This window comes from Aspergillus stella-maris (assembly GCF_047715825.1).
Source record: "Aspergillus stella-maris strain CBS 113639 unplaced genomic scaffold BDV14scaffold_116, whole genome shotgun sequence".
NCBI classification, from domain to species: domain Eukaryota; kingdom Fungi; phylum Ascomycota; class Eurotiomycetes; order Eurotiales; family Aspergillaceae; genus Aspergillus; species Aspergillus stella-maris.
The window spans coordinates 22,219-44,378 of NW_027396910.1; the positions used below are offsets into that span (position 1 = coordinate 22,219).

The 22,160-nt window shown below is 51.4% G+C and overlaps 5 protein-coding genes across 5 annotated transcripts; 3 read left to right on the top strand and 2 right to left on the bottom strand.

Annotated features, from left to right (window-relative positions):
• Nucleotides 1-1,847: 1,847 nt before the first annotated feature.
• BDV14DRAFT_207126 (class I SAM-dependent methyltransferase) lies at nucleotides 1,848-4,253 on the top strand (the record flags this gene model as incomplete). The annotated part of the gene is made up of 3 exons (XM_073775079.1): nucleotides 1,848-2,246; nucleotides 2,300-2,533; nucleotides 2,592-4,253. Exons 1-3 carry the CDS (start codon nucleotides 1,881-1,883, stop codon nucleotides 4,251-4,253), a joined length of 2,262 nt encoding a protein of 753 aa, XP_073622005.1. The 5' UTR covers nucleotides 1,848-1,880.
• Nucleotides 4,254-4,289: 36 nt separating this feature from the next.
• On the top strand, nucleotides 4,290-6,523 carry BDV14DRAFT_185478 (MDR family MFS transporter). Its single transcript, XM_073770668.1, has one exon. The coding sequence runs from the start codon at nucleotides 4,461-4,463 to the stop codon at nucleotides 6,315-6,317; it is 1,857 nt and encodes a 618-aa protein (XP_073622006.1). The 5' UTR covers nucleotides 4,290-4,460; the 3' UTR covers nucleotides 6,318-6,523.
• Nucleotides 6,524-14,351: 7,828 nt separating this feature from the next.
• BDV14DRAFT_207129 (acyl--CoA ligase) lies at nucleotides 14,352-16,333 on the bottom strand (the record flags this gene model as incomplete). Its single annotated transcript, XM_073775080.1, has 4 exons — nucleotides 16,119-16,333; nucleotides 15,438-16,049; nucleotides 15,073-15,386; nucleotides 14,352-15,017 (listed from the first exon to the last, which is right to left on the bottom strand). Exons 1-4 carry the CDS (start codon nucleotides 16,198-16,200, stop codon nucleotides 14,352-14,354), a joined length of 1,674 nt encoding a protein of 557 aa, XP_073622007.1. The 5' UTR covers nucleotides 16,201-16,333.
• Nucleotides 16,334-18,232: 1,899 nt separating this feature from the next.
• Nucleotides 18,233-20,628, top strand: BDV14DRAFT_185482 (MFS transporter). The gene is made up of 5 exons (XM_073770669.1): nucleotides 18,233-18,549; nucleotides 18,598-18,677; nucleotides 18,722-18,997; nucleotides 19,044-19,837; nucleotides 19,902-20,628. Exons 1-5 carry the CDS (start codon nucleotides 18,373-18,375, stop codon nucleotides 20,075-20,077), a joined length of 1,503 nt encoding a protein of 500 aa, XP_073622008.1. The 5' UTR covers nucleotides 18,233-18,372; the 3' UTR covers nucleotides 20,078-20,628.
• BDV14DRAFT_207131 (beta-lactamase/transpeptidase-like protein) lies at nucleotides 19,901-22,100 on the bottom strand (the record flags this gene model as incomplete). The annotated part of the gene is made up of 3 exons (XM_073775081.1): nucleotides 19,901-20,695; nucleotides 20,768-21,753; nucleotides 21,849-22,100. 3 exons carry the CDS (start codon nucleotides 22,098-22,100, stop codon nucleotides 20,206-20,208), a joined length of 1,728 nt encoding a protein of 575 aa, XP_073622009.1. The 3' UTR covers nucleotides 19,901-20,205.
• Nucleotides 22,101-22,160: the final 60 nt, after the last annotated feature.

Below are 22,160 nucleotides of genomic sequence, written 5' to 3' on the forward strand. Positions count from 1 at the left end.
TATACCCGACAGAAAGTAGGACCATGGTGCAGCGGAATATTGGAGCGGCCACCTGCCCCGAGTTCACATTGAGAGCTGCACCCCTCGCAGGAATCGCATGGAGTCATTGACCCATCTTAGTGCTCACCAACGTCTCAGCTCTCTGCCCTTGTCTAGATTCCTTGAAATGCTGTTTTTTTCAGAACAGTTGGACCGAGTCCGATAAGTCCGTTGCCCCCGTGGAGAAGCTGCAGGCATGGTCTCACGCCTGGGGTGTATTGTTTAGTGTCACGCCTGAAAGGACTTTTACTTTCCAGTGAATTTGGGATTGGCCATATCTAGGACATCTGGGAGGCGACCAACGTTCGCTTAAAGATACGGAACCCATTGGCTGCAACGACACTCAGCTCCCAAAGAATAGCCTGTTCTAGCCGTGAGAGTAAATCCATGCTGACGGAGATGGCTGATTACCCCTGTTATCTTTCTCGTCAGAGCAAGAGACGGCATTGGTGGGAATGCGGGGAGGCAGGTGGCGCTGATGTGTATAGACCAACGGACCCGCAACCAGTACCAAGCTATCCTCGATCAATGGGCTGCGACATGGTCGTGATACGAGCTAGTACGTCAATGGATTGTTCGTAGATCTCCGCAAACCCATCCGGCCGTCCGGGCAGGGGTGACTACATCTATGCCACCATTAGTCATCCGATATATAGAGCACTTTGGTTTAGATATCGGCATTAAGAAAAGAGCCTGACCGTCAAGCCGGCATTCATTGCGGCATGTTGCGACGCGTGGAGAACGATTAGCGCGTGCGTAAACAGCGCCGTCCGACAGCAGGGATGAATATTTCGTTATACGATTAGACTACCACGGGTGTATCTGCCTAGTGAGTAGAAGGATTGGGGATTCTGAGTGACAAACAGCGCAGAGAGCTGGTTCTTCATAGGCCAAGAGACCTGGCGGGTGGTAGTCAATGATTGCGGCTCGAAAGTACGGCGGCGGAAAAGAACGCAACGTCCCACGTGCAGCTGATCCCTGCTGGATGAATTGACTGCATATCCCGATTGAGAGTCAGAGAAGGAGGCAGAAGAACGTGGCAAGATAGATCGATAGTGTTCGGACGAAACCACCTGGATGATGGTAGGATGTGGAGGAGTGGAGGCGGAGAATGAGAGAACACGCGAGGACCCGCTCCTGCCGCTTTGGGCTGACTAACACAGTGCACCCTCCTCCAATTGATCTCGCGTTCCGAGCTCTCGATGAACATCACCCGTTGGAAGGATCGGGCCTTGCGCCTCATACCACCCGGGCCAAGAATCTTGCAGCTTCCCCTTTTCGTCGGCTCTATCAATACAGTCAATAGCCCTGGCGAGGTGGCTCAGCCCCCAAGTCTGCAGGGTTCACGGTGGGTGGTTGGCTTGGACAGCTGCGGGTGGCTTACTTCGGAAATCTACTTAATATCCGGGGCTCGTCTGCAGTTAGTGCGCTCGTCTTGACGAGCGAGCCATACACGGCCAGAACATCCTTGATTGCTTGCATTGCCGCCTGCATTGCCATTGAGACACCAAGATGCTCTGGACTGTCAGGTCACTGACTGCAGGTTGTGCTTTTGAGTAGCTCGCTTACTTTAGCCATTCTGGTGACTACTAGGGTGTTAAACAACTTGGAAGGGACGATAAGGTGGCCCATGAATGCCGTGAAATTGATTTTGAAAATTTCCATCGCGGCTGGACTATCGCCATCTACACAATGAGGGGAAGTATGCTCCTGGTGGGGTACGGCTCAAAGTTATCTGATGATTGCCTAAATTGAATGGGGATCGATATAAGGATACGCATAGTGCTCAGCTATGGCGCCCTACGCCTCTTCGACTTATCCCTCAAAGATACGTGGACAACATGGCGCTCTCTGGAGACGACGGTCTGCTCCTCAACTTTGGCTTCCCTTTGACGCTTACTGGATTCAGCGCATTTGCGTTGTGCGGTCTACTTCTCTCGCGGCTCCTTGCTCGGCAGCGCCCACAAAGCAGTGAAGGCCCGGGGCGTCTTCATGCCTTCCTTATCTTTTGCTACTGCTGCTTCATCAAGTCTCATACCGGTGGAAATCGAAGTAGCCAGCAGACGTTTCTTGAGAGCTTCTACAAAAGACAGGCATATGTCTATGACACCACTCGGAGCTGCTTGCTTCAAGGGAGGAATGATATGCTTGCATTAGTCGCCGCTCAGCTCAAGGCGAAGCCGAAGAGCGAGCGTATCTGGGTTGATGTAAGACAAACAGCCATTGCCAGCCGCGCTTGCTTCGACACTAACTGCGTCAGGTTGGTGGAGGAACAGGATGGTGCATCGAGGCCATGTCCGCCTATGTCAACGTGCCTGAGTTCTTCTCGGCCGTTTATCTTGTTGACCTATCTCCATCTCTCTGCGAAGTTGCGCGACAGCGATTCCGTCGTCTTGGTTGGAAGAACGTCCAGGTGGTTTGCGAGGATGCAAGGACCTTCTGCCCACCGCGAAGGGCTAATCTTGTCACCATGTCGTATAGCCTATCCATGCTGGTAAGATTACCATGGATGCCTCAATTAGTGCGTTCCATTTGCTAACTCGCGATTCTAGCCGGATTACTATCCTGTCATCGACTCGCTCACCTCTTTTCTCGCCGCCGACGGGGTGATTGGTGTTGTTGACTTTTACGCCCAGTCTCACCTTGATTTCGGAAGGCGAAACTACATTGGAAGCCAGACTGGACGACACGTCAATTGGCTTCTTCGGAGCTTTTGGCGCGCCTGGTTCCGCCTTGACCATATATGGCTTGACACCGGTCGTCGGGACTATATGGAGTTCAAATTCGGCACGATCCTCACAGTAAATAGTCGTAACCGCGCCCTGGGTTGGATCCCGTACTATATCTGGCTTGGACGCCCCGAAAACAAAGAAATAGACGCTCACAACAGAGTTCAATTGCTTTGTTCAGAGGATTTGGAACTAGCGATCCACAACCGAGCAGCGAATATTCCCCTGCCGTCTTCTTTCTACCAGAACCACTCATGGCGCGCACACTACGACGAGCAGCTTTCGAAGCATACCCAATTCAATGACGAGTATATTTACGCTTTTACCTGGGAAGACTCGCGCCAAGACCACAGTATACTTGATCTGCGCGCGGAGGACGTGGTGCTCGCAATGACAAGCGCCGGCGACAACATTCTCTCATATGCCACGAAGAGCCCTGCGAGCATCCATGCCGTCGACCTTAACCCAGCACAAAATCACCTCCTTGAGCTCAAATCGGCTTGCTATACCGCATTGCCCTATGAGGACTTTTGGATGCTCTTCGGCGAGGGAAAGCACCCTGACTTTCGTCACTTGCTTCTCAACCACCTCTCGCCCCACCTTTCCAGCCGTGCGTTCCAGTACTGGCTCGACCGCGTCCATATATTTGATAGACCAGGGACTTTGGGTCTGTACGACACGGGAGGATCTCGTCACGCTCTTCGAGTCATTCGCTGGATCTCCAATATGTTGGGACGTCGCACTGCTATGCGCCAACTACTCGCTGCCGACAGTCTCTCCGAGCAGGTCAACATCTGGCAAACCCTGATTCGCCCCGCTCTGCTGTCCCCCCTTCTCTGCAAGCTAGTTATCAGCCAGAGAGCATTTCTATGGAAGGCACTGGGCGTCCCTACGAACCAACTTGCCATGATCGAGAGCGACTACAAAGCATCGGCAGGTGCCCACTGCAACAGTCGCTCCCAAGCCATCTGGCGCTACATGGTTGAGACTGTCGACCCGGTGGCACAGCAGACGCACATAGGCAGCGACAACCCTTACTACCATGTCAGTCTGGCCGGAAAATATAGCCGGACATGCCATCCCGAATATCTATCCGCGAAGGCCCATGCTATGCTCTCCCAGCCCGGCGCCCTAGACAACCTTCAAATCCACACCGAGGAGGTTAGTGAGGTACTGACCCGCTTTGCGCCATCGACTGTCACAGTTTCTGTTCTCATGGATAGTATGGATTGGTTTGACCATGATAGCGAGTCTGGTCCGGAGCAAATTGTCCGCCTCAACCGTGCAATGAAGACGGGGGGGCGCGTATTGCTACGATCCGCTGCACTTAAACCCTGGTATATTGCGGCATTTACGACGCGCGGCTTCACTGCTGAACGTATCAGTGCCCGAACGGAGGGTGCATGTATTGACCGGGTAAACATGTACGCTTCTTGTTGGATCTGCACCAAAGTTGGGGATGTTTTGCAGGCAGTCCAGTCATAGACCAGGTAGAGTGTTCGGTTAAAAGAAATGATACAGGTTGAGGTACTGTGCGCATGTACCGTAACAACAGCCTGCATTTTTGCATACATAGATATCTCGCCTGCATCAGTCCCGGAGTCGGGTTTCAGGGCTGAGAAAAGCCCAGACCTGGGCTGCAGGGATGCTCTTCCTTCCACGCATGTCCACGGTGGCAGCCTGCAAGTCTGTATGATGTTAGCCATTCCTGTCACCTCACCTGGGCTTTCTCTGTTCTTCCCGTCCACATCGATTGTCATCTCTTCTCTCCTTTCTTTCACACATTCATCCCCTGTCAGTACCATGGCAGAAGCCTCTACCATCCAGCTAAACGAAGCGAAAGCCCTCCCTACCCCAAAGAAAACAGAACAAAAAAATGACGAACAACAAGAAGATGAGAATGAAACCAGTTCGCAAGATTCCCCCACACCAACGCAGCCGCCTGCTCCTACACCTACACCTACACCTACACCCACGCCCAGAAAAACATGGCGGTTCTGGGCCGTCTTTCCAGCGCTCTGCATGACGACCTTCCTCGCAGCCCTCGACACCTCCATCCTCTCCACGGCGCTCCCAACTATCGCCTCCGACCTCCACTCCGGCGAACTCTACATGTGGATCACAAACTCCTACATCCTCACCTCAACCGTCGTTCTCCCCCTCTTCGGCCAAATGGCCAACATCTTCGGCCGCCGCTGGATGCTCATCAGCTCCGTGGTGGTCTTCGCAATCGGCAGCGCCATGGCCGGCGCCGCGAACAACACCAGCGCGATCATCGCCGGACGAGCCGTCCAAGGCATCGGAGGCGGCGGTATAAACATCCTCGTCGACACCGTCATCTGCGACCTTGTTCCCCTTCGACAGCGCGGGAAGTACGTCGCCCTCATGGCCTCCGTCTGGGCCGTCGGCACAACCGTTGGTCCCGTCCTGGGCGGCGCCTTCGCACAGCATGTCTCCTGGCGCTGGGTGTTCTACATCAATCTCCCACTCTGCGGCATCTCGCTCGTCCTCCTCGTGCTCTTCCTGCGCGTCATGCATCCCCGTCCAGAAAACACCACAATCTGGGCCCAATTCCACCGCGTCGACATAGCAGGCAATACCCTTCTCACCCTCGCCGTGATTGCAATCCTGCTAGCCCTAACCTGGGCGGGAACAGCGTACCCTTGGTCCTCCTGGCGCGTGCTACTGCCTTTACTCCTCGGCCTCGCCGGCCTGGTCGCCTTCCCCATCCACCAGTCCTCGCGCTTCTGCCCGGAGCCCTCAATTCCACTGCAGGTGCTAACAAGCGCGACCGCGCTCTGCGCCCTCTGGATCTCCTTCCTCCAATCCCTCCTCCTCTACTGGGTCGGCTACTTCCTCCCCGTCTACTTCCAAGCGCTCAAGAGCCTCTCCGCCACAAACTCCGGCTTCGCCGTCCTCCCCATCACCGGCGCGATCGCCCCATTCGGCGTCATCACCGGCATCCTCCTCGCAAAGACAGGCAAATACCGCCCCTTCCACTTCCTCGGCGCAATCTGCATGACCGCCGGCGCGGGCCTGTTCTCCCTCCTTGACAACACCTCCCCACCCCGCGACTGGGCCGGCTTCCAGGTCCTATTCGGCGTCGGGTCGGGGATGATCTTCTCCTCGACCCTCCCGCCCATTCAAGCCGTGCTACCGGAATCCGACGTCGCGACCGCAACAGCAACGTGGGCGTTTTTGCGTTCTTTAGGCTGTATCTGGGGAATTGCGATCCCGACTTCGATTTTCAATACGCGCGTGCAGAGGGTGCTGGGGGGCGTTGGGGACCCCGCTATCCGGGAGATGCTGGCGGATGGGGGTGCGTATGCGGTTGCGAGTGAGGGGCTTGTTGGTCGCTTGGCGGGTCGGCCGGGGCTGCAGCAGGAAGTGCTGGGGGTGTATGAGGAGGGGTTGAAGTGGGTTTGGTGGATGGCGGTGCCGTTTGGGGTGGCGGGGTTCTTGTTGGCTTTGCCGGTTAGGGAGGTGGGGTTGAGGGAGGAGTTGGTTACGGAGTTTGGGTTGCGGGAGGAGGGCGAGAGGAGGACTTGATCTGAATTCTGGATACGTAACTACTCAGAGTTTACTTGAAGTGGATAGTTGGATAGTTAACCAGGTAGGTCATGTTGTCATGTTGGAATCGCTCGTGCTCACGTGCATGGGCGTAGCCCCCGCCAATTGGCTTTGCACCTGCCGTGTTCAGGGACTATTGCCCTTCGCGCTAGTAATACAAGTACTGAAGATTAGAAACTAGTAGGATAGTAGTCTCAAGAGTTCTTTTTGCCTCTTAGCCGTATACAAGGCTGTTCAGTACACGAGGCGGGCATATTCACTGATAGCGGAACCAGAGCAATTAAAAGATCGCCGCTATTTAACCACTCCTCTGCGTAAAGGCATCCTACCGTAGACTACACCTATTACAGCCGTTTATACCTAGGTCATGTCTTAAACCTTCAATCTATTCCTGTTCGCATTGGCAACCTTGGAATTGCGATTGATCTCTCCCTCTACCCATCCATCTAATCTGCCAACTTGTCTCTCCCCCCGCCCAGGCAACGCAGGCTCCAACCGGCTCGATATGATCGAGGACCCCTCAAAGACTGCCAGGACGTTCTGGTCCTGGGGTATCTTGACATCTGTATTCTGACATGGGGTAGACTATGAGCGGTAGCCACGAGACTCTACGCCAGATATGTGCAAAGACAGAAACATGGGTGCATTCAAGTTCTCGCTGGCAAGGTACGGTCTCATGAACATGGTATGCCAGACAGCCCCAGTCCCCCATAATCCACGGCGACCTCCAGGCGCCATGGGAGCGGAGCGGCCATCCCATCGACAGCGATACTTGGAGGCGGCTCTGGAGCTTAATCGAACCCTCCTCCTACAAGGGACAAAATCAAAGCCAACAACAGAACTCTGATACCGAGGCATCTGGTTAGACCCTAACCTCCGGGGCACGACCCACCTCAAGCAACTGCAGGTTGTATATACCAAGCTGGTAGCAGCGTTGAGATTTATCGCGGGATCTATCTGGGGTGTACCCACCCACCACCTACGAAAAGATGTACAACGCAGTCCTCGCCCCGCAGCTACACTTTGGCTGCTCAACGTGGTTTATACGCGGAACAAGGGGAAACCAAATAAGAGCAACAAGGATTACCAAGGCTCTCGAAAGTATTCAACACTAGGCACTCTACCGAATCGCGGACGCGTTCCGAACGACGGCACGGGTGGCCCTCGAGGCCTGCCTCTACGTCCCGCTACCCAGCGTAGCTATTAGGTTGTCGACGATGCTGAGCTGCCTACGCCTGGTATCATCGCCCCTGAACGAGATCCTCCTAAGGTAACGAGCCACGGCTCGCACCCATTACGACGACCCCGAGAGGGTCTCAACCCTCTCTCCACTCAGCGCCTAGAGCGGCAGATGGCGAGGGAACTAGGCCAAGACACAAGCAAGCCACTGGGAATTAAAACAGTGAGACCAGCGGCGGTAGACCACTGGTGGGAACCACCAGAGACCTTTATAGCCACGACACACCAGGATGACATTGAACAGCACGACAGGATTGTCCACGAGGAGCCCAACTAGGCGATCTACACCGATGGCAGAGAATAAAGTGGGGGATAGGAGCATCAGCAGTTATACCAAGAGTGGCCGCAGCAACCAAGGTCACCGGGTGGGAATTCACCCACACAGTCTATACGGGGAGCTTGAGGGCACTGACCTGGCCCTACATATGGCCCTAACCCTGAACCTCAACCCACGGCACCACCTTACCATCTTTACAACGTCGCCAGGCATCCATCATTGCCTGCAGGGAATTGAAACGACAATCAGGCCACTACCTCCTGGCTCGGATTGTTGGCAACATTCACCGGCTACGCAGCCGCGGTCGACGAGTACGAATCCATTGGCTTCCAGGTCATGAGGAAGTGCCAGGAAACGAGGCAGCAGACGAGAAAGTCAAGCAGGGAGCGAGCAGAGCGGCCAGAGCTCGCCCTACTTACATACTCGTTGCGGCGGCCAGGCGGCACCTTAAGGAGCTCGCCCATCGCACGTGGCAGAACTAGTGGCGCCTCCCTACGGCGGGTCGACACACGAAAAGAATGCTGCCATTGATCAACAAGCAGGTGCTGGATCTTCATGAAGGTCTATCCCGCGCGCAGAGCTCGGCACTAATTCATATACAAACGGGCAAAATAGCGCTGGCCAGCTACCTTGGTATGTTCAGCGCGATGGATTCGACAGAGTTCCAGTGTGGGTGGTATTAGTCAGTCCATCATGTATCGGTTGCATGCGAGGATCATGCAGACTTGCGGTCAAGCACTCTGGGCTACGCAGCGTGTTACCTGTCTCCGGAACCTCTTGGGGATAGGCTTCACGCTTGCCTGCAGAGCGGCAGAGTTTATGTTAGGAACCAAGTTGCTGGGCCCGTTCGGCAGCATTAAGAATACCCAAGAGGGCACACCCCGCGGGGACCTGGTGTAGTGCAGTCTAAGACTATTCGGCGGCTGGCCGCTCGTCATGCAGAGACCATGTTATTTCTGGGGTCATTGAGCCGCGGGGTCTAAGACGCCCACGGAGACACGAGGCTCGCCACCATACATACCCCCAGGGAACACCATACCTTTGTTTGGGGTAGGCTGGCAGAACTATAGAGAGGTCTAGGAAGTGCGTTGACGCCGATCTGGCGCCCGATTTCATGTATCTAGACTACCCAGACGGATTTGCCTGTCGTTAGAAAGGGAACTGCACCGGCAATCGGCGTAGGCTGACAGATCCGCGTATGGATACTACTACTACTAGCCATCTCGCGTTCGTTAATATGCCGGCTGGGTCTGTGGCTCGCCGCACTGGGATTCATCACTCGAGCTGGTCGTGATAGGAGCCCTGAAGCGATAGAGACAGAGAGCTGAAGTTAAACACCATTTGTGGACTTCACTTCATTCGGCATTCGCTCGGTCATTTGATTATCCGATGTTCCTGAGTTAGTTTAGTTATTTATCTTTTATTCCTTGTATTCAGTCGTATATCTTAGCTAGAAAGGAGAAGCAGAGACCTCCATACAAGTAACAAGGCGGCAAATGTTCGATACAAGTCAATACATTGGCACACCTGGCTTGATATTGTACCAGGCGAATGCGTAAGGCAATTGAACAGAAAACAGACTTTTTGCGGGAATAATATGATCAAGGTATCAAAGTTACCACGCCGATCGATTTGGTTTCGTGAATAAATCCCGATGCGACAAGAGGCAGTCGAGCTGGTCTTGAAATGCTGCTACCACTTTTCAGGTCAATATCCTGTCACTGCGGGTCCGACCCGACAGAAGTCTTTATAAAATGAATAATTCGATCAAGAATTCCTTGAAGCTCCATATGGTAAGGGGTCTGAGAATTGAGAATTGACCCTATGCTCATTGACTCATGCTCAGGAAGTTCTGCTAACGCAGCCAGTATTGGAGTAAATGTCTGTAGCCGCTCGTATAGAGGCTGAATTAGAGCACAAAATCTTGCAGCCACCGGGTTCCTATTAGCACAAAGGTTTAGAACCCAAAGACAAGATCGAATCCCTTGTGAGCTGGCGGGTATTGAGGCAGTGCTGTTTGTGTAACAGAGACTGAAACAATAACTAAAAAGCAATGTGATACATGAATGATACGATGCATGACTATTAAGGGTTAGGGACAGTAACCAAAAAATGCAGGTTACATACATCAAAATCCAAGAGTGTGCAAAGCCACTGTCCTCGCGGCAAATCAGAGAAACCATATTAGCAAGCTGCTGAGACAAGCTGGTGTATGTTTGGCGAAAATTTGGAGGAAGGTTCCAGCCTTTATCTGGCCTAGATTGGCATATATATTTCGTAAATAATAGAATATGACTTTCCAAATGTACTGCATGTAGTAATAGCAGACATCTTCTGTGTAAGGGCTCTAATGTTTTGTTTTCATCAAGTAAAGCCTGCATCCGTAAGTTAGTCGGTAGCTGCTGACGCCAAGTATCAAGAGTATTTGATCCTTGTTCAATATCTTGTGGTTGCAAAGTCTGCGTGTTCCGCAGACTTGTAAGGACATGAGCAGACAAAGTAGTGGCCTTGTTGAATTGGAATTGTATAAGAAGGAGAGGAGTGGTAGGATTTGTATTGTTATTTCCAGCGCTTTGAGGATTCAGTTGCTCGAGCTTCATATACTAGTTAATATCCATCACAAAAGTGGGCAAATAACTCACAATTTGAAGTTCATGGATCATTAGACTGGGTGTATAGTCAAGATTGACACCCAACCAACTAAGTGATGTTAAGCTAGGCCAAGAGGATGATAAGAGATAGAACCTACCAGTCAATTGAAACCAAGGACTGAAAAAGCCTTAGTAATTCCGAGTCTCCATGATACGGGACCGCTGATGGTCTGTCGAGGGATAAATATCGTCGACTCAACGATAAACCACACTCTATAATTTGTCGTAAGCAACGGATATGTATGATTTGGAAATTGGATCTACCTAGCAGGGCTCGTGCACTTCGACGGTTCGTTAAAATCAAGGTTGTTGCCAAACATATTAGAACAGCCATTGTCTTTATTGTGTCGTCCTCTAGAGCATCACACAGGAGGAGTATGGCACGTTGAAAATACACTTTTTTTGATGAACTGCTTACATGATCACCATCATATTCACAGCCAACAGCTGCGATAGCACAAAGTTCACAAACACTTTGTGCATCTGTGGCTGGGTAGTGGTAAACACGGTTGATCAGATATTCTGTTGAATCCTGGCTTTTAATATGAATCAACCTGCCTACACATGAAAAAAATGCAGACGTTGCACGACGAGTAGTCTGTTCAGATGGTATCGAACCATGACCTGAATCATGTTCGTCAAGGGAGCTGACTCCTGGAGGCTCTGTAGGCGATAGAGGCTGAGTAGCTCTCATTGGACCCTTGCCTTTAGCATCTCTGAGAGCTGAGCTTGTGGCGCCTTGGCCCCCTTGGGGGTTCTCGAGTTGTTCGGGACTGCTCTGATGTTGCAAATGATTGATAGTATCATTCTGCTCTAGAATCTTCTCTTCCAATTCCCGTATATGTGCTATAAAGCTTGCTCTTGATCTCCCATCAAAGTCTGCGTAGTCGCATGTTCTATCACGCGCAATACACGGAGAGCATGAAGGCCTTAATCCATCACACTAATCGCAACATCAGCTCTGTTCATCAATTCATTCTTTAGAATACCTTCGTTCTGAGCATGCGGCAAGAATTACATGCCATTTGGATCTTTTGGCGCCTTGGCAGAGAATTTCCTGATTCCTTTGGGGGTCCTTTTGAAGGAGGCGTTCCTTCTGGGAGGGGATGTAATGACGCCATAAGTCACAGAAGTTGGCATGAGCTCCAGTCAACTCCAGATTTGGTAAACAAGCTAGTGCTATTCTATAACTCCAAGGTTAGTAAACTAGCAGTAGATATCTGAAGTTATCTTAAAACTGCTATCTTATTGAGGATGAGCTGAACAGAACAAATCTGGCAAGGAAAGCGGGGTAGCATAGGTGCTTGGTTTGCCATGCCAAGAAAAAGAATATTTTGAGTTCTTGTCACCGTCGTACAAGTCCTGATGACAAACACAGGATCTTCACACTCTAACTACAATAACCTGACATTATTGAGCTGGAATATTTACCCACTTTCACGCTGTGAGCTTGTTGTGTATCAAATGGCCGGCGTTAGTTTCGGCTGAGCCGCATTTCTGAATCAAACTATGGCATCTAAGTGGTAATGCTGGGCTAATTCTTGGAACTCTGCAGCGAACAGAAGCCTGATTTCCTGAACCCTTTTAACCTTGGACAGCCTCGATTTGGCTCGACAATAGATTAACTTATCCGGTTGCGTTCAACTTCCAGGTTTCTGTAAGAGTTATTCACGCCGAATTCAGCAAAGGAGAAACAAGTAAAGGTAATTGGTTGGTGATATATATCTATACCATAGACAGGTGCGAGACGAACTGTATTGCAAATGATACTAGCGGTTTCTTTGGCATTAATGGGCGTAGTAACAATAGAGCCAGACCTTTGAAGTGCAGCAACAATGTGGCAGATGGCAGTGAACTATTAAATCAGATAACGTGGATAATGAATGCCCAAGGGAGGCGAGAACGTGCTGGCGAAAAGTGTATTACGACAGGAATGTGGAAGCAGGAGACAATGCAATCTGAGTCGAGATGCACTCGCCGATAAAAGGCAAACGAGTCAGGAAACGCGGAGCAGGCTGACATGTCCTGCGCATAAAGCATCTTTGTGCCATGATTGCCGTGCCCGGAGGCGGACGGGCAGGGCATTAATGGTAAGGTCGTCGCAATAAGAAACGTTGAAGGACACCCAATGAACAGGGACAGCGGCAGACGATATATGCACCAATAACATGCCAAAGTACGCTACGGCGAATAAGGATAAAAAACAGCCAATGAAAAGTGCGCGTGGGCCTAGCCTCTGTAGCAGCGATTGCTGGCGTTTTCGGCCCCGTTGACTTTTTTCCTTCTTCTCACTACGTTCGTTTTAGGGCAAAGAGTCGTTGTTAGTATTATCTCCTCTGTTACCCACATTATTACTTGCACCATGGCCACCACCGCGTTGTTAATATTATTAGCTATACGGTCCCGAAGTAGGGAAAACTCGAGCCACAAGCTCCCTAGCTTTCAATCAAGGGTTGCCCAGTACGCCTGCCTGTTGGTTGCCTTCCAGTCCTTCCTCTCCTCCTTAGGGTCTCACCGGGAGCCAGGTCAAATGTCGTAAGAATTGGGATGTGATCGTCACCTAGCCTGAGGTTCCGGCGGGCTTGACAGCTCCACAGCCGGTCCGCCAGCCATGGGGTTCCCAGACCAGGTCTATTGTGGTCTCGTTGCCTCTACGCTGTTACCGTGTCTCCTGGTAGTGATACGAATCTATGAGATTATGTGATCACTAGCGGCGTGGCCGCTAGCTACTCCAACCCCCTGAGGATTCGACCCCTCAATAGAGATAGAGATACATCGTCAAGAAGAGTCTATCGAAGCAATAGAATTGAGCCCTATCGTTAAAGGCATCTGTTCCTTAGTAGGCTACGTGCGTGTAGCCGATACAGACGTCATTCTGCCCTCTCCCTCCCCTGTGCATATTAGAGAAATCATAACAGGTAGCAATAGTCCAGTTGGTGGACCGCGGCCATGTAGACCAGCCGGTCCGCCTACGGGCCGTGTCGCTGGTATCCCTGCGTCGCCCAGAGCGGGTGGTGCAGGTCATAGTCGCCCAATACTAGACAGTCTCCCCCATCGCTTCGAGCTCCTGACCAAGCTCTGTTAACCGCTTGTTACATGTCTCTCTTTGTTCCTCGGTGTACTCCCGTACCTTGCTGTCAGTACCAACCACAACGACAGCCACGACCACGACCTCTGAATCCTCTGAATCTTTTGAATACTCTACGGACCCGACCGACCCGGTGACGGTGACAAGCACCGTCTACTCGTCTCTGCCAACGCTGATAGCGGTCAAGATGGGAAAGGTCTGTCGACGGGGGAAAAGGCCGGTATTGGTGTTGGTATTGGTGTTGCGGGTATATTGGTCATTATTGGAGTAATTATATCATACAGGAGAAGGGCGAGGAAAAGAGAGAAGATTAGTGGGGTGAATGCCGAGCCTGTTTCTAGTGATAATGCGTCGCCAGCTGAGATGGAGGCTACGGAGCGATACGTATTTGAGTTGTCGGGGAAAGAGAAGGAGAAGGGGAGACATGAGCTTCCAGTCATCACCTCGGGCACAGAGAGATACACGGAGAGATATGAGCTGAATGCTTGATGTATCTATGCAGCTTAGATATGGGAAGACGAACTGTGGTTGTGTTCGAGTTATCATCCACTTGTTGTATGATATTCCGTCGTTGGCTCAACTACGCGAATGAGCAAAGGTTGACCCGGAAGGGTAGAGCGAAAGGTATCCAGGTTCTCAGCTGGTGATATACCTAATTGCCAAACCTCATTACCTCTGAAAGGGCATTCCCATTCGTATATAGAGTCCATGATGCGTCAAAGAATGTCTAGATACCCTCACTATCTGTTGCAAAGCGACTACAACTTCGACGACCGATACCGCGCATAGACAGGATCCAAAATCTGCTTCCCCCTATCCAGCTTTCCAAACCGATCTCTCAACTCCCGCTTAAGTATCTTCCCCGACGCACTTTTCGGGATCTGCTGTATCCAGACGATACCACCACGCAGATGTTTATAATGCACCACCTTCTCTTTCAAATATTTCATTATCGAGACCGCAGTGCCAACATCATCACCACCGTCTGCAGCACTCACACCTCCCTTCCTTACCATATAAGCCATCGGCACCTCAGAATGCATCTCCTCATTCCAAACCCCAATAACAGCTACATCGCTGACGGCGGGGTGCTCAACAAGGATATCTTCCAGCTCAGTCGGCGCGATCTGAAATCCCTTGAACTTAATCATATCCTTTGCGCGGTCGGTGATGTGCAAATTCCCATGCTCGTCCTCGTACCCAATGTCGCCTGTTTTGAACCAGCGGTCGGGTGTAAGGCATGCTTCCGTTGATGAGGAATCGTTCATGTACCCGTTGAAAACGGTTGGACCGCGAATCCAAAGCTCGCCTTCTTCTTTTGCTGGTATGGGAGATGACGGGTCGTTGTTTTGGACTATACGCGCTTCGACGCCTGGGACGGCGGGGCCGTTTGACCCGATTCCTTGGGACCAAGTATCCCAGCGCTGCCTGTGTCAGCATAAAGATCTAAATGTACCTAAGTATGTAGTATAAACATACCTGAATATGCGAAACCGACGTCGTCTCCGACAACCCATAAGCCTGCCGAATCGGGATCTTCCACCGCTCATACGTCTCGTGAATTAGGGCTTCCCCCAGCGGTGCCCCTCCAGATGTGAGCATTCGCAACGACGCCAGGTTAGACCCATTGATAGAGGGGTTCTTGGCTAGGTGGAGGACTATTGGTGGTGCGACGTACGTATGTGTGATTGAGTGGTCTCGGGTGAGGTGGCAGAATTTCGAGAGGTCGAATTTCTCCATGAATATCGTTGTTGTACCGAGCCAGAGGGGGAGGTGGATGAGGCAGATAAGGCCTGGATTATTAGCTTGATATTTACTGACTGGGTTGCTAGGGATGTACCCACCGTAGATATGGTATGTTGGTAGAACGGCTAATGTTCGATCATTTCTCCAATTTAGATGCGGGCCTTCAATCGCTGCCTGCAGCACAACATCCGCAACGACATTCCGATGCGAAACCAAAACGCCCTTTGGCAGGCCCGTTGTGCCAGACGAGTAAACAAGGAAGGCAACATCGTCAGGACTAACTCTCACTGGCTCAACAATTCGAGACGAGGCCAACGCCATAAACTGCCCCGTCGTGACTTTCTCAACCCCCTTATCCATCTCTCCCAGCACCAAGACCCTATCCACAGGCAAAAAAGCCAACTTCGCAGCCTCAACCGCCGTCCCCAAACAGCTCGGGTGCGCAACAATCCCCTTCGCCTGGCTGCGCAAAAGCTGCTGCTCCAGTTCCCTTGACGACAAACCCGGATTAATCGGTGCAACGGTACCGCCCACATAATGGCATCCCCATGTTACAGCCGGTGTCTCGATAGAATTCGGCGACATGAGCGCGAGGACATCGCCCTTTCTGAAACCCCATGTTGTCTGCAGTGCGGATCCGAATCTCGCCGAGTGTGTTTTGAGGTCAGCGTATGTGTGCTTGGGCTTTGTTGCGCCGTCTTGAAAGATCACTATGTGGGGAGTTACTAGTTAGAATCTGTGCAGGTTGCAGAGTATACCCGGGGTACGGGATGCCATACCATGATCATCGGGAAAGGGCTTCTCTCGGCGCTCAAAGAGAAGCTGCCAGATGCCGACTTCAGGAGCGGGTGTATTCTGCATGATTAGTGTGAATATTAGTTGGCAAAAAAGGTATGATTTGATCCAAGTGCTCTATCTACGTGAGGGGAAGTCATCTCCCCGCACCCGGGCTTTCGGTTCAATCGGTTGCTGCAAAGCCGAGGGGAATTCAGTCAACTCCACTGCCATTGTCGTCCAATCACGAAGACTTGATTTTCATATGAGAACCGTGAAATAGACGTCCAAGCCGAGAGCTCGCCCGACAGTCTGCATATGGTAGGTACTCACCTATAGGTGTATGTACAATATGCGTATCTCGTGACCTGGGGAGACCCTGCATGTCGATCATCGCGGAGATCTGGGGAACAATGAGAGTGTACCCAACAAAGCAATCCAATTATCCAAGTATTCTTACCCTACATTCGGGTATCCCGGAGCCTCTGGTGCGCTCGTTGTCTTGGTTTCTCAAGTTACGGAAGATGTTGCTAACATATCGCAGTGTCTCTGACGTCGCAGTACTAATTATGACATCACCGGTTAGAGACTGCTACCGCGCCGTTATAGATGTGTTCCAGGCTAACATGGTATGAGCTTGAAGAGTCTCACAAGTATGGGCCCTCATCGGTGAATATAATTACGGCTTCAATGGATTAGTGATCTCGATGAGGTATACTGATTGATCTAGCCTTATCCCCAAGTACGGAGTACTCAGTGCTACATATTGTTGCACCTGAAACGATTTTGGCACCTGTATTCGATGATTTCTTGCATACTAGCATTTTGAAGTCCGTTGTCAGGGGCATCTGAGACTGGTTCCGGTCTTCGAGTCATTAACAAGCCTGCAATATGTACGCGAGGTTGACATACATGAGGTCTCGGCTCTCAACTTACTTGCAGCGGGAGAACCGCCGATGCACTTTGTCCGGGATGCATTGGTTTCCCTGAGGAAGAGCTACCCAGGAGCTCTAGTTGAGACTGCCGTCTCCAATATGCCTGCTATCCCCAGCTCTCAACAAGATCACGTTCGAACTGTCACAACCCCCGACTTGATGAGCATTGCTAAGCACCGGGCAAGACTACGATTGTGCCCTGAAAAACACCTGGAGCATCTCCTAAACCATTTGCTGTTCGACAAAAAGGAGTGGGTGTACTTTCGCCGCAAGACAGCTACTTCTGGCCCCCTTGAGATCAATTATCCATCGTGCGCGAACCAACCATAAAACATGACCGCAATCTAGCGCGTTCGCGATGATTTTGTCCTAGCCCATCATTTGCATTTGATGGCTAGTATCCGGTAGTCGGTTCGATTTCACAAGACACCATCACCTTGCTGCCATTTGTCCTGCATCTCCGGTGTGCATTGAACAACTCCGCGCCTAGATATGCCCCTCTGAAGTCCTTTGCCTCTCGCTTTGAGCAAAAGCGGTGTCGCGACCGCTACGATCAGGCTAGAACATATCCTTCGGGCGAAAGGCTGAGAAGGATCCTGTTGCTTTCTCTTAAGGGCTGTCAGTTAACAGTTGACAGTCGCCAGTTCCGCCAAAACCACGCCGATCTCGCAAAAAGTCCATGAAAGAAATGTGGTCGTAGTACTGCATATAAACATCTCCGTGGAATTAGATGCCCATGGGGAGGGTTGTGGGAATCCGGGTGTCAGGCAAATTGAGCCCTGATAAGCAGATCGTCTATCACGCCTATCTGCCTCCTGCACAGCCAATGACAGCGCCGCAGTTTATCTCACCCAGCGAACCGCCCCTGGTTCTTGCATGCTTGGCCAGACCTCGATCTTCCTCTTTTAATGCCGCGGAGGTGTTGGGAATGTTTCACGGAGCTTATCGGAGCAATCACGACGAACTCCTCGGTGATGCATCACTTTGGCACCACGTCTGCACCCTGCACCGCTGCACGCCCACATGGCGGCCACAAGCTCCCTTCCTGAATTCAATTGTCTGATATCTAGCCAAGACAAAGCCGAAAGATCCCTGCTCGGCGTGGATCGCTGACGACGAGCTTGCAATATAATTCTGCGCTTGCCGGTTCAACGAGAGCTTGGCCGTCCTGCTTGGCGACTGCACATCTCCTAGGAAGAACACTGAAGATGAACCCGACGCCACTGCTCTGGCTATTGGGATTTTTAACCGGAGACTGGAGTATATCTAGTTCTTGAACCCGCTGATCGATCAAGGCTATCATCAGAAACATTCTAGCAACACAATGAAGGCCACTCGAGTGCTTCGTCTGGCGGTCGCCGCGCCCCAGTTGAATCCCCAGTCGCAAAAGGCGCGATCTATTCCTGTGCTTAATCCGTTTAATCTTTATGGGAGAGTATTCTTTTTCTCATGGATCGGGTTTTTGGTTGCATTCCTGTCGTGGTATGCGTTTCCACCGTTGGTAAGTCTGCTGTCCCAAGAGATGCGTGGCTGCATTAACACCACACAGTTGAGCGTCACTATCAAGAAGGACTTGAATATGTCGCAGAATGATGTCGCCAACTCCAATATTGTCGCCCTGCTGGGAACGTAAGTACCCACAGACCTCGGACCGCGCCTGGCTAATTGTCCAGATTTGTGATGCGCTTCATTGCGGGACCACTATGTGATCGCTTCGGTCCTCGCCTAGTCTTTGTCGGACTGCTGCTCTGCGGTGCTATTCCCACTGCTATGGCTGGTCTAGTTACGTCTCCCCAAGGCTTGATTGCCTTGCGATTCTTCGTTGGTATCCTTGGTGCAACCTTTGTCCCTTGCCAGGTCTGGTGCACTGGCTTCTTCGACAAGAACGTCGTCGGTACGGCCAACTCTTTGGCTGGAGGCTTCGGAAATGCAGGTGGTGGCATCACATAGTAAGACAACTCACTCTATACAATCAACAACGACTGACAAGCGTAGCTTCGTTATGCCAGCGATCTACGACTCCTTCGTCAACGACCGCGGCCTAGCCCCCCACAAAGCATGGCGAGTCTCCTACGTAATCCCGTTCATCATCATCGTCTCCATCGCCCTCGCCATGCTCTTCACCTGCCCCGACACACCAACCGGTAAATGGGCCGATCGTCAAACCCACAACCACAACCACGACCAGAGCAACATCGTCGACCTAAACGGCACCCCCGCCTCCGGCTCCAGCGCCAACAGCGTCAACATCTCCAGCGACGAAAAGAAGGGCGTCCGCACTCCAGACATCACAGACCCAGAGTCCCAACAAGTCGGCCAGATCGAGTCCACCGACGCCGTCATCGAAGCACCCACAGCGAAGCGCTACCTCTCCATCGCAATCGACCCCTCAACACTAGCCGTTGCCCTTCCCTACGCGTGCTCCTTTGGCGCCGAACTCGCCATTAACTCCGTGCTAGGCGCTTACTACCTCCTCAATTTCCCGTCTCTCGGGCAAACACAGTCTGGTCGATGGGCGTCGATGTTCGGTCTTGTCAACGTTGTCTTTAGACCAATGGGAGGATTCATCGCGGACGTTATATACGCGCGCACGAACTCCGTCTGGGCCAAGAAGATATGGCTTGTCTCTCTGGGCCTCGGGATGTGCGGTTCCGCGATTCTAATCGGGTTCCTGGATCCGCATAAAGAGGGCACAATGTTTGGTCTTGTTGTGCTGATGGCATTTTTCATTGCCGCGAGCAATGGCGCGAATTTTGCGATTGTGCCGCATGTACATCCTTCTGCCAATGGTAGGCCCCGTCCCATTCCTCATTCCACTCCATGTTGTAAAGTGTTTTGTGCTAATGAGAGCAGGTATCGTCTCCGGCATCGTCGGCGGAATGGGCAACTTTGGCGGTATAATCTTCGCTATTGTCTTTCGGTACAATGGGACGCAGTATCATCGTGCCTTGTGGATAATCGGGTTTATTGTTCTGGGGATCACGCTGGCGTGTAGTTGGATTAGGCCTGTGCCGAGGGTGAAGCACTAAGTAGGCTGGGCCTTGAGAACTGAAACTTTCCCTTCCATTTCCTGCGTCATCTTCACGAAAGAGCCTTGATATGTTTTCCGCCATATATGTGATAATTACACGTTGAATAAGCAAGTAATAAAAGTGTCTTACGCCTCCCACCTCTTCTCAAATCCATTTACAACGTGACTTTCCCTCTCAAACCAAATCTTCCCTTTCTTCTCACGCATAGTCACTTCAAACTCAATGCCAACTTTACTAACTAACCCCTCCGGCGCAATATCAAACTCCACCCTTGTACCATCCTGCATTCCTTCTGCTTCCATAACAAGCGTCCAGTACTGGCCCGTGATATGTAGAAAGTCAAAAGTTAGATTCGATGTTGCCATGTCAATGATGTCCTGGAATGATCCGCAGAGATGGGACCCTGTCCATTTTGATGGAGTTGGAGTGGTGGGATTGAAAGGGCGGCAAGTCGAGGATATGGATATAGCCGGGTACGCGGGGTGCGTATAGACCCCTTCGTAAGAGGCGAGACTTAGCGGATGCGGAAGCAGAGACGATTTATCCGGCAGGTTCGGATAAAGAGCATCCAGCGTAGTATTCGTGAGTTTTGATAGTTGAAGGCCTGCGTCGATGCTACATTTATCCAGTCTGGTCAGTCTTTAGGTCCTTATTTCAGATAGCCGGATCGGAGCCCTGAATACTCACACTGCAACCCAATTAAACCTCTCACTCTTCTCAACCCCTAAAAGACGATCAACAAGCTCAAACGCCAATACCTGCGCCGCGCTATTCGTCCCACTTGCTTGGTTTCCCAATATACTCACCCCGAGCCCCCTCCTGGGAACAAGAAGCACAAAGGCCCCAAACCCATCTTGAGCGCCGTCGTGGAATATAATTGTCTCGCCCTTATAGCTCTGAATCATCCATCCGAGCCCATAAAAGAGAGGAGACGAGAATGGGTCGTAGGAATGACGGAGGATAATACTCTGCGCACTAAATAGCATATTATACCCGGTTTCGCTGATCGGGGGTACGTGATTGAGGAGGGCGGATATCCAAAGAGCGTAATCAGTCACAGAAGTAAGGATATTCCCTGCGCCCGTGAGAGACGGGTTATATATATTCCCCGTAGGGATGGTCCTGTTTGAGGCCGGGTTAAGCCAGTAACCCTCTGCTATATCCGCTTCCAGACCGTGCTCTTTAGCGGAGTCAGGTGTGAAGAATGTATTTTTCATCCCGAGGACATTCCAGAGATTTTCTGTCATAAAAACCTCTATATCCACCCCTGTGACAGTCTCAATAAGGTATGCAGCAACAATATACATAAGATTACAATACTGAAACTCAGCCCTTATCCCCTTTGTTAACGGGAGATACTTTAACCTTTGCACTACCTTTTTCCGACTTAAATTCTGCAGGAGGATCATATCGTGCCTCGGTAATCCCGTGCGATGAGAGAGAATATCAGAGATCGTAATTTGCGCTGCTACCAAGGGGTCCGAGAGCTGGAATTCAGGGAGAATAGATTGGAGCGTTGTTTCCCATTGGATTGTTGGGTATTTCTCGTTATCGGTGATCAGGAGGGAGAGCGCAGCTGCGATGTGTGCTTTTGTGGTACTTCCTGCGTAGAAGAGGGTTTTGTTTGTGGCGGGGGTTGGTGAGTGACTTGAAAGGTTGGCGTAGCCGTAGCCCTGGATTTGGTTAGTTTCATCTCTCGATGGTCCATAAAGATAGACTAGAGTAGAGACGAAATGAGATGAGGGAAGCAAAGAGAGGCGAGGACTACTTTTGCAAATGTACTACCATTTTGAACAAGTGAGATCGCAAGGCCCGGAACGCGGTAGTGTTCTAGCGCCCAGTTGACCTTTTCATCGAAGCATTCGTCGAGGGGATCCTTGATTCCACTGTTTGCGTGCTCATGTTCTTGTTCAAAAGGTTGGTGATAGTCTAGAGTGACCTGCTCGTTGTCCAGCTCATACGAGAGGCACAGCGCGAGCGGAACAAAGACTGCTACGCTGAAGAGTTTCAGAAACCGCATCTTGAAAATAGTTGGATTCCAAGCGCGAGCCTCAAGTGCGAGGGGAAGTCGTTCGAGCTT